The 11,346-nt window shown below is 36.4% G+C and overlaps 1 protein-coding gene across 11 annotated transcripts in view; it reads left to right on the top strand.

Moving 5' to 3' along the window:
• LOC135220720 (uncharacterized) overlaps positions 1 to 10,302 on the top strand; it is a 153,783-nt gene extending 143,481 nt beyond the window's left edge. For all 11 annotated transcript variants that reach the window (XM_064258141.1, XM_064258139.1, XM_064258140.1 and 8 more), the window contains 5 exons: positions 223 to 297; positions 1,266 to 1,373; positions 1,645 to 1,785; positions 5,781 to 5,960; positions 6,690 to 10,302. In XM_064258141.1, the coding sequence (XP_064114211.1) occupies positions 223 to 297; positions 1,266 to 1,373; positions 1,645 to 1,785; positions 5,781 to 5,960; positions 6,690 to 6,856 (671 nt within the window). In that variant the 3' untranslated portion in view covers positions 6,857 to 10,302. The remainder of the gene's footprint in view (positions 1 to 222; positions 298 to 1,265; positions 1,374 to 1,644; positions 1,786 to 5,780; positions 5,961 to 6,689) is intronic.
• Positions 10,303 to 11,346: the final 1,044 nt, after the last annotated feature.

The raw sequence follows: 11,346 nt of genomic DNA on the forward strand, positions 1-11,346 counted from the left end.
TTAAAGTTCTATTTAAAAATCAGTCATTTTAAATAGTTTTTCCCTCTATTCCAATTAAGTATATTAATCCTGTTCACTTACGAACCAAAGAATCCTCCAACTCTTATCTTTGGTATTCGTGCAGATCCCGGAATCTAGTTATTGCAAAGAGTGTGGCAGTCGAATAGAACAAAGAAATTTATTAATTTTGTTTGTTTATCTTTGCTCTTTCGCCTCCAAAAGACGAAGACGATTGCTATGACTGTGAACAAGTTCTGCGGGAACTGGAGAACATCGACGATGAGGTAGATATGTTTGGTAAGTATCCAGTCGAAATGAGCGAGAAACACTTAGAAAACTCAACGTGTAAAATTCTTTATGATAGGAACTCCGTAAGAAAGGCTGTTTGGATTTTTCATTCATGAAAATTGCAAAATTTGTCACTCATTTTTCCTGAGTGAAAATTTGTAAGACATTCTGTTTGGATTTTCTATTGTAAAGCGAGATGAATTGCTGGACACTCTACAAGCTAGTATAGTTAATGTAAGCTGAAATATGCTACAAATAATGAACAAATTGTTTGTAGCATATTTCAGCTCCCATTTCCTCAATCTACATTTTAAATAATTATTTAAAATGTAGATTGAGGAAATGGGAGCGCATGTGATTCCTAAGTGTCCTATTGTTTACAGTATTTTGTGTCACGAGATCCCATGAATTCTTGTTATTCTGTGAATGAAACTGCTATTTCTTAGGTTTTTGTAGATTTATGTTAACTGCAGGTAGGATAGGAAACAACCCAGAAAATAGGCATTTTACGATAAATTCCTGTGCGAATGATATTTCTTCATATTTTCTCAACTAGTTCATTTACATTTTCGATTGCTGAAGTCAATTGCTTTCATGAAAAAACTTGCAACCCCTTTCATTCCTTTTACTGTACCTCCGTTCATGTTCTCTTTCTTCCCTCTTTCTTTCCACCCTCTTCTAACAATTGTTTCATAGTGCAACTGGGAGGTTTTCCTCCTGTTACATTTTTCAAAAATCTACTCTCATTTTTCCTTTCAGCGCTGAATGACCTCATAGGTCCCAGTGCTTGGCCTTTGGCTTAAATTGTATATTCCATTCCATTCCATTCCATTCCCGTGCTTATATCATTCAGTTTATGTTTGGTTATATAGAATTAGGGAAGAGTGTTCCTGGTGACCTTTCTTTAGCATTCAAGACTTAATGATGTTTACGTAATGAGTCAGTGCGCTTCATTGACCTCACTTGTTTTGTAATAGGTATCGATTTCGTCAAAATTAACGACCCGGATGCGGCCCTGAGGTTTAACATTCTCCATACCCCAGCTCTGGTCTACTTCAGGAAGAAGACGCCCCTGGTTTATGATGGTATGACTCTCTCTCTCTCTCTCTCTCTCTCTCTCTCTCTCTCTCTCTCTCTCTCTCTCATTTCTTTCAGTTCCATTTTTGGCTTACCAAGCTACTCGGAGAAAAGGGTTTTTGATTTTTTAAATTGTTTTTATTATGGATTGAATTATTACCCTTGTAGTTGAAAATGCCGTTTTGTGATATCTTGTACTGCTAACTTACAAGTTCTGTTTGTCGCCTTTTGATACAAGATTTAGACCTGTTAACCTTTCGACCTATTCTTGACCTGCAGGTGACCTCCTCGACGAAGAGAAAGTGTTCTCGTGGCTGACCTCGCAAGACGTCTTCGAAATCAAGGACGAGATTGAAGAGGTCAACAGGAAGATGCTTGAGAAACTGCTCGATGAAAATGACTTCGTGGCCGTGTTCTTCTGTAAGTTCTTTCGTGACGGTGGAGGAGGAAGGGGTATTTTCACTTTGTGTGTGTCGGAATGTAGAGTCATGTGTGTGTGTTCCGTTCCCAGTGTTTAGGGATATGTTCGTATGTATGTGCGTTCATTCATATGTGCATCTTATGTATGGCCATCAAGATACGAACAGTATATAAATGTCTTCGTGGATACGAAGTGCATGTAGGTAGGTAAGCCTATGACTGTCACAATCTAAGAGATATGAGATCGCACACTATATGTATGTGTGTGTGTATATATATATATTATAGATATATATATATATATATATATATATATATATATATATATATATATATATATATATATACATATATACATATATATATAGTATATAGATATATATATCATATATATATATATATATATATATATTATATATATATATATATATATATATATATATATATATAAGAATCACAGGGGTAGTAGACCCTACCAACATCCAAGTTGAAGATGTAAAGGCACGTCTTTCACAAGTATCAAGTTTATTATGCCAACGGTTCACATCACATGATGCATCCTCAAGGCTGGAAAATTATAGGCTAGGGATGCTAAAAACATCACTTATGCACATAAAAAATTTACAAAAATTAAAAATATTTTGAAATTTACAAATATAAAAATTAAAACAGGAACTTGAAAGGAACACCTACCAAGGTAAGAGTTAAATAGTGACTAAAAATACAGGGAGAAAATAAATATACGAAGAATAAATAAACAGGCAATTATAAACAGTTGTGTGGACGACGATTAAGTGTTCAGTATTGGTGCGTTAGTTTTTATGAAAAGTGACTCCAACACCACCAACTCGTCGTCTTTACGGGCAGATCCGATAATATTAAAACCATTTATGTCCAAGCGGGCACCACAAATCTGGGAATGATTCCGAACTTTAGATAATTCGGGATTGGCCAATCTGCACCCTGTCCTGAAGCTGACACCTTGATGGGAGCACAAACGGACCTTGAGAAGTCTCGTACAACCAACGTAGGTTCCCAGACTACATCTGGGACTGGTATATTTATAAACAATGTTAGATATCAAGGAAGGGCTCAGTCTGTCCTTCACTCTGAAAAGAGAGCTTATATTTAGAGGATTTCGTGGGATCAACTTCAAATTAGCACCTGGCAATTCATGATGAATTATATTCATAAATTTCTTTTTAAAACTTTTATCGTGAAGAAAAGGGAACTTAGCAGCCATACATAATTTTGGAGCGGTATGTATGGGAATAGTTGTTTCATTTTCGTGGTTAGGAGCTTATTAAGGACCCTATGGAAATAGTGTGATGGAAAACAATTATTACGGAAAAAATGAGCCAAGAGCTCTACTTCTTTATGAAAAGCTGGCCAGGTGGAAGTCAGGGAATACGCCCTGTGGAGGAGGGTGGAGCGAATTCAACTTAGAATTGAAATTGCATGAGCTATAAAAATTGGTGCCCAACCCTGTAAAAGCACTTTTCCTATGAATGCTTTTAACTCTGACTCCTTTTTAAAATTCATTAATGTTCAATATCCCAATATTAAGTTTACAGTAGAGAAAGAAATTCACAACTCCTTATCATTTCTCGATTTACGTATAACTATTGAAGATAATGGCTTTCAAACCAACATACATAGGAAAAATGCTTTTACAGGGTTGGGCACCAATTCATAATCAAGATTTGAAATTAAGATTTACTTGTATTTTGGATTTTTGGCTTGTTTTGAGATAATTAGAACATATATGGAAGCAGTGATAATGTTTTTGGCAATTTTGCAATTAGCATCATAAATTAGAAAAATAAGTCACCATCTGGCAAACCCTGCTTGGGTCACCCTTGGAAGCTGCACCCCCAGTTTACGGCTCTGGTGCATTTTCGGTGGTTCGAGCCCGTGAGATGAACTTTTTATCAACTATAATTCCCATTCAGTATTGTACGTATATTTGCATGTAATATTTCCGAGGTAAGGCAAATTGGATATTAAACAACTGTAGCTTAACAATTGTATATAAATCACGGTTATGTGATCAAAATTCACACACACACACACACACACACACACACACACACACATATATATATATATATATATCATGTATATATATATATATACATATATATATATATATATATATATATATATACACACACACACACACACACACACACACACACACACACACACATACATATATATATATATATATATATATATATATATATATATATATATATATATATAATGTGTGTGTCTGTATGCAGATGTACCACAAGAATAAAATGTAACACAAGGTATAAATTCTGACATGTTTCATCTTTAGTTTTTCAAGAGGCCCTCAAAGGGACTGATAAATAGTGGTAGAAATTACATTACATAGAGTGACACTCCAGACGAACATACGGACGGCTGAACAACTTGTTCTGGTTGGCTTTCGCGTTTGCTGTTAAAACCAGAAAAACCACCCTCCTTTTTCATATATTTTTCATACTCATTTCGAAAAAAAATGGATCAAGTTTACTTATTCTTGGACTGATAATTGCATTCTTATAGGAACTATCTGTTCTCTTGTACAACGATTTTTCAGTTTAACCGATATAAAAAATGTTCACGTAAGTTACATAGGGATTTCATATAACGCATCTTTTTTATATTGTTGGGAGACTTCTTTATATTCTTAAATGATATATTTTATCTGAACGTTCTCAAGGAGATAGGAAATATCTTTAAAATTAGTATTACAGCATCGTGAAAAGTTTTTTATTTGGTTATTTATTTATTTATTTATTGCCCTTTAAATCCATTGTATAATACAATGTTTGGATATTTAATTTCTTGCCTATATTCTTAATTTTAGAGAAAGGGTTATGAGTGACATGGCTGAATTCCGATGTATAATATGTTAAGTACCGTAATTATAGAGCATTTTGTCGAAAGAAATTACAGGTCTTCTTCTTGAAAGCTGATCATGTGTTAAATTTTAACATGTCGAATGGAAATGACTGGCTTGGTGCGATGGTGAAAATAAGACAAGATTGGGACGTGCCTCCCTATTGCTTGAAGTTGTTATAGAGTGGGTTACAAGAGATCCTAGGAAAGGTGACGGTGTGTGTGGGATGAGGTAAGAAGTCGTGTTTGCAAATGCACTGTACAATTTAGTGAAAGAAAAAGATAAGCTGCAGAGAATTGTGAACGAGTTGTGAGACTAAGTGAAAACCAGTAAAATAGAGTTATGAATGTTATTATGAAATGTGGGAGAATGGAAATGGTCGAGAGCAGATGACGGGAAGAGAATAGAAGTGAATCGCAGAAGAGATGAAGTATTGGAATAGAAGAGAAATCCCTGCCTAAAACAAAGTTGGTATGTATTAAGGGACGGTTGAGCCAACTTTCCATTATGGAAGTCAAGCGTGGGTGTTGAATGCAAATGAGTTAGAGGAAAGCTGGACGCTCTGGAAAAAGATTGTATATGTAGAAAAAGATCGGGTTAAATGATGAGAAATGAAAAGAAACAAATACATGATGCAAAGACTAGTAGTATAGCTGAAATGAAGGATCAGAATATTTTGAAGTGGAATTGGACCGGTAGAGAAAATGAACGACGACAGGTTGACGAAAAGCTTGTATGAATCGGAAGTTTTGAAAGGAGAGAATGGAGGGAGACCGAGAGATAGTAGACGTGTTGGTGTGGGAGAGATGCTGGAATAGAAATGCCTCAAAATCCAGAGCGCACGAGACTATACAGGATAATTGTTGTCAGGTGTTTCTCTGGAGACACTTTTTAGTAGGAGAGTCAGCATATTATGTATGGATGTATGTATGTGTATATATACATTTATTCATTCACTGATCAGCCTATCTGTATCCCTGTAAGAGTTAGATTCATCATTTCCTCGAAACGGGCATCTCTAGCCCGTAAAACAACCCCATAGTCTATAAAGGAAAGATTTCACCCCATTTCTTGTCTTCTACAGACGAAGACTCGCCCAAGTGCGACGAGGTGCTGAAGGAACTAGAGAATATCGATGATGAGACCGACGACCTTGACATCACTTTCGTCAAGATCCGGGACGGCAGGTACGCCAAGAAGTACGGCATACAGAAGCTCCCCGCCCTCGTCTACTTCAGGAGAAGATTCCCAAGCATATATAGAGGTATGTGTGCGAGTCTCGGTATTCAGATTTTGATGGTCAGGTAGACACTTAATTTACACCTGCGTTTTGTTGTCTGCCGACTGTTTGTTATTACAGTTAAAAATACGCAAACAGATAAATAAGTATGAAATAAGGCTGACGTTCCAGTAGTTAAGTATTTGGGCTGCTAGTAAGGTAGACATCCGCTTTATATGACCGTCCATTGAGATATAATCGACATATTTATGTTTTATGAATCTAGTCATTTTTCCTAATTCATCGCAGAACATAGCTCCTGTATGTTGTGATTAATTTCTTATAATAAACTGCGGGTGGTTATGGATGGACGGGAGAGAAATGAGAAATACAAGATGTAGCTAATAGTTTTATCATTATTGAGATGGTTTGCTTACATGGAGAGAGTACAAGACTTATGTACGCTTGTTGGTAGTGGGTGTATAATGTGGAAGGTTTTTGTCTGCATACAGACGCTTGAACCTGAGTTCTTTAATATTTTGGAAGTAGACTAGAAGGGAGCATTCAAAGTAGATTTCGTTGATTAATGTGATTTGTGAGATCTATGTGCTGATCAGCTTTTGCTCAGCTCATGAAGCACCTTTAGTTTTTGAAGTTTCTGTAGTTAATATTCCTTTTTGGTTTGATAATTATATGATGCACATGGCAGTGACTTGTCGTTACAAACGCCTCATTGGAGAATTTATAGAAACACATGTTTTGTATCTGTTCCAGGTGACTTAATGGTCGAGGAAGAAGTTCTGGATTGGCTGCAGAAGAACCGCTTCAAGCACCCAGAATTGAACCTCTTCATGTACGCGACGGGGGCCATTACTCTCGCTTTCGTCATGTACACCCTGTTCCTGATCTTCTGCTTCAACAAACACCAAAAAGTGGCGTGATTCGACCCCGGTGCCTTTTGTATGCTTCACCTGAACAACCTTCACCATCCTCCATGATTAATCTTTCTCAAACGTTATTTCTTTCTTTACTTACGATGCCAAGGCATAATGTTGACTGGGGAAATGCTATCGAAGAATTCTCAAATAGGAAATGTTCAAGCGCTAGAAGACTATCATCCTTATAGGGCCGATTTGTAGTGAGCTCCCGCTGATGGGGAAGCGCTTGGCTCTTGGTGACGTCACCTGACGCCATTCAAACGTCATTTCCCACGTTTATAAAAACGATTCGAATCACTGCTGAAATATGGAGAAAAAAACGAAAAGTCGACCTTAGACGAAATACTTTGATAGAATTCGAGATTTTAGCTTATAACGTTTATATAAATAAATAGGTATAATACAAATTTGTTAGAAGCCAAATTTCTAATTCTTGTTTGTTACGAAATTGAATGTCAGCATTTAACCGAACCAGATAATATTATTCTGATCCAGTATTTTTGTGATAGAGGGGTTAGGATGGGTGTGGCAGTGGAGGTATCGACGAAGGTGCTTCTAAGGGTAGGAGTACCTCCTCTGTTCCACCCATCTGTGCCCTCCAAGGGTATGAGAGAAAGCATTTTATATTAGGTACACTGTAGTACAGAGAAAGAAGTCGCTATACAGAGGTGAATCACTTGGTTCCCTTAACAAAAAATAGGTTTTCGGTACGAGGGAAGAGGCAGAAGAGAGTTTGAGGATGGAATACCTGAGCCCAAGTACGAGAGACAACCCAGCTCCTTAAATTCAAGACGGATTGTGTCTTTCAAATCATTAGAAGAGTTGCTGCTAAGTACTCTAGAATTATCTCGCAAAAGTACTATATTATAACTAGGGAAGAGAAATTGTTCCCGGAAAGATGAATTTACACCACAGCCATAATAAGCTTCAAAGCTCTTGTGCGCTCTGACCTGTTAACAGCAGGTCACAGGGCTGGAAGCCAGGTTGAATAATAGCATACCCTTGATACGGGATGCAGTAAAGGACAAGGCGAGTTTAGTGAATTCATAAAGTTTGTTCCAAAGTTGAAAATCTCACCATCGATCATTTCTGAATTCAGGAGTACTTAGAAGGAAAAGTGGAAGTGAACGGACAAAATGTGTTGTGCTTGGAAAGGAACGAAAAATTAGAGAGCAGACATTGAATAAAAAAAGTATTTAGAGAGAAAAGTTCCTTGCAAATTAGTTTTATTAAAATGATGAATGTTTCTTTTTATTTTTTCCCAAGACTCTCTTATGCATTCGAGTGAAGCCAACTGATGTAGAAATCGCCAAACGTAAGAACTCGTCTTAGGAGAAGCAAAGATGGAAAAAAGACTTCATTCTTAGCTGAAGACGCTTTGAAACGACCCACTCTTCCCGTAAACGTTTGTTGCTAATTGTTGACGTTGCTGTTTTTTTTTTTTTTTTTTTTTTTTTTTTTTTTTTTTTTTTTTTTTTTTTTAGCCCACTCTGTCCTTCTCGTGGATGCTGTGTCGGATGTGTTAGCTCATTGTAGTAGGTGATCGGTTTCCATGATTCCGCGTTATGTTCTCTTTTCTGTATATATTGTTGGGGGGTGGCCTTTCATGGGTGTTGTTTTGTAGATCAACTTAGTGGAGTTTCGAAATACTTTCATTGACTGTTATCTTTTCTATAGGCTCTTCTTCGTTTTCTCGTAGCCATGTTCAGTTTCGTAGATGATGTTGTTTTAGAATGATTACTCCTAGTTCTTATTTACATTTGCAGCGGCAGTCAGGCCGATTTCAGGCCGGGAAAGACATAAACACTATATACTGTACTTGTGATTGTCCATCGAGTTTCGACTAATATTCGCGTTTTGCGTCGAGCAGTTTTCAAGTGAATTTTTAATGACAATAAAGTTTCGACTTCCTAAGCAACTAACTGATGCAATTTAGATGGTTTTAAAAATATTATTGAAACTACATACCTTTAGAATCTTAAGAAATCAAAATTTCTTGGAATTTCCTTTGAAACTGAAGAAAGTAACCCACCCAGTCGCCAACTATACACGGGAACCTTTACTGTGGAATACCATCTTTTCCCGCGAATTTATCAGTGACGAATTAATACTGGCTACTTAGCCTTATGTTGTCTATACCTTCAGAGAGAACTTGCCATGTCTTTTTTTTTTTTTTCTTTATTAAATGGATGCAAATAAACGCCGACTCACAATGCTTTGTCTCTGGCAGACGAGCGATGTCGCAAATGATAGTCGCCTACAGTTGTTGTTTTTTTTTTTTAAATCAGGTTATCGGTTCTCAAAAGAAAGCGTGACCTCGGGTTCTCTGAAGCATTTACGAGGCATTAGTGACATAACTAGATACTCGAAGGGAAGAATGAAATATGAGTGACCACTTTACGAGTTTACCTGAGGAAATTACATTGTACATCAAAGCAGGTTATGAAAGAAAATGACCACTCGGTTATTGTGCATAAAAGACTGCAGAATATAGAATCTTTAATCGTGATGTATTTTCTCCTATATTCCTCAGAGCAAATGCGTTTCCTTTGTGCTGGAATTTTTATTTATTTATTTATTTTTCTTTTTGCCGAACAGAGAATCCAGTCAAAAGATATATACTTCGTTTCATTTCTTGAATGTCAGAAGAGTCGCTGTTCTTAGTTAGCAAGAAAACACACAAGGCAATAATTGCCGATAGAATGACTATTTTTCCTCCTGACATATTTCCCTTTGAGAACCACACGGATTTGACAGACTCAGAGGATTCAAGAACTTTACCAGATTTAACATAACATACATTTTCGCGAAGAAGTAATTGAAGATTAACAACAAAATGGTTTCTGCTCAGAACCTGCAGTTTTAAAGCGACATCTAAGGCAAATAGGTCAAAGTCTAATGTAGTGAAAGCACAACAGAAGTACTAAAGAAAAGACATGAAAACTACCAGAAAATTTCAACGATATGAACAGCAAAAGCTGATCTTGATATGTCACTGGATTCTAACATGATAAAAGTTTGGAATTAACGTTTAATGTTAAATTATGATAAAATTTTCGTCCGTCACGTCCATTCAATGTGTTCTTTAATTTTATCGTTATTAATACCAAACCTTGTAAGTCCTTTTATACAGACACATACTCTTCGCAATTGCGTAAAGGCAAAGCCCGGGTTTTCCCTTCTCTGAAAGTTCAAGTGTAAAATATAAGAATAAAGAATTTTGCCGCTCTCACTCTCAATAGTCAGGTTATGTTCTGTATGTGATGACTTACATCTTCCCTAAATATAGCCTTTGACTTCAGCTGATATCAGCATCCGGACAGCCAGCTCTGGACTTCAGTTCTGGCTGCTGGATGTCTCTACTCACTTGGCTAACGCAATGGAGATTAATACGATGTTTTATGTAAATTTTGAGTTCAATGTAAAATAAACGGAAATATTTGTTACAAGTCTCTTATTTTTCCCCATTTGGTAAAGCTACGAGTGAGTTCATAGTTATATCAAACCGTAAATTGTAAACAAGAAGTTATTCCCACCTCTTCAGCATATTGTGATAACTAGCCTCTGTACACGCCACCATAAGCAACCGTTCGTTCACAGTACCGGAAACAGAGTTTTTTTTTTTTTTTTTTTTTTTTTTTTGCCCGGTGGCCGGGTTGGTTGTGGGGGGGTGGGGCGTTGCAGTCATTTATGCATTTAGCCGAAAAATAAATTTATGTAATCCATTTTCGAAATGTGTTTATCAATCTCAGCATAATTCGTGTCATTTACCAACATTTCGTATTTCACTTTGTTCACTATGGTTTTATGTACAGCCCTCTCTGGCGAGTCCTTGTCCGCTTTCAAAATAAGTAGCTTCTCATATTTTATAATTGTCTTTTAGTGTTTTCTCGTCAGTATCGTAACTCCTACAGAATAGGAGTCTTTCATTCTTTTTTAAATTTGCTTTCTTCTCTTATGATCTTTACTTCATGCAATATTTTGTTGTATTAGTGTAAGTGCGCAATGTTCAAATGCTCTCTCGCCAGACTTATTATTTGTTCTAGGTTCAAATAGCTTATATGCTTTACTTGCATGTCCGATTACAATATTCATTTCATGTCTAAAGAAGTTTAAGCAGTTTCCCAAATATGTTGGTTCACCATATTTTAGTGCTTTAAAGACTGTGAGAAGTATTTTGTTTTTTCTTGCTTTCACTGGTAGCCAATGTAGCTCAATTAGTGCAGGGGTTATTCTGTCACGGGAACGTAATCCTTTTATTAATCTGGCGGCTCTGTTTTGTACTTCTTGCAATTTTCTCAGTAGGTAATTGCTGTTTTCAGAGTATCTTCATTTAAATATTTTCTAGTAAATGCAAGGTTTCTAATATGATAGTTACAGGTTTTTACAATATGCAGTATATGGTTTTTCGTCGATAATTTGTTAGCAATAAATACATCCAAGTCCCTCACTGCTGCTACAATATTTACTGATGACGAACCAATAGTAATTCT

The sequence above is a fragment of the Macrobrachium nipponense genome, chromosome 2, assembly GCF_015104395.2.
Source record: "Macrobrachium nipponense isolate FS-2020 chromosome 2, ASM1510439v2, whole genome shotgun sequence".
Taxonomy (NCBI): domain Eukaryota; kingdom Metazoa; phylum Arthropoda; class Malacostraca; order Decapoda; family Palaemonidae; genus Macrobrachium; species Macrobrachium nipponense.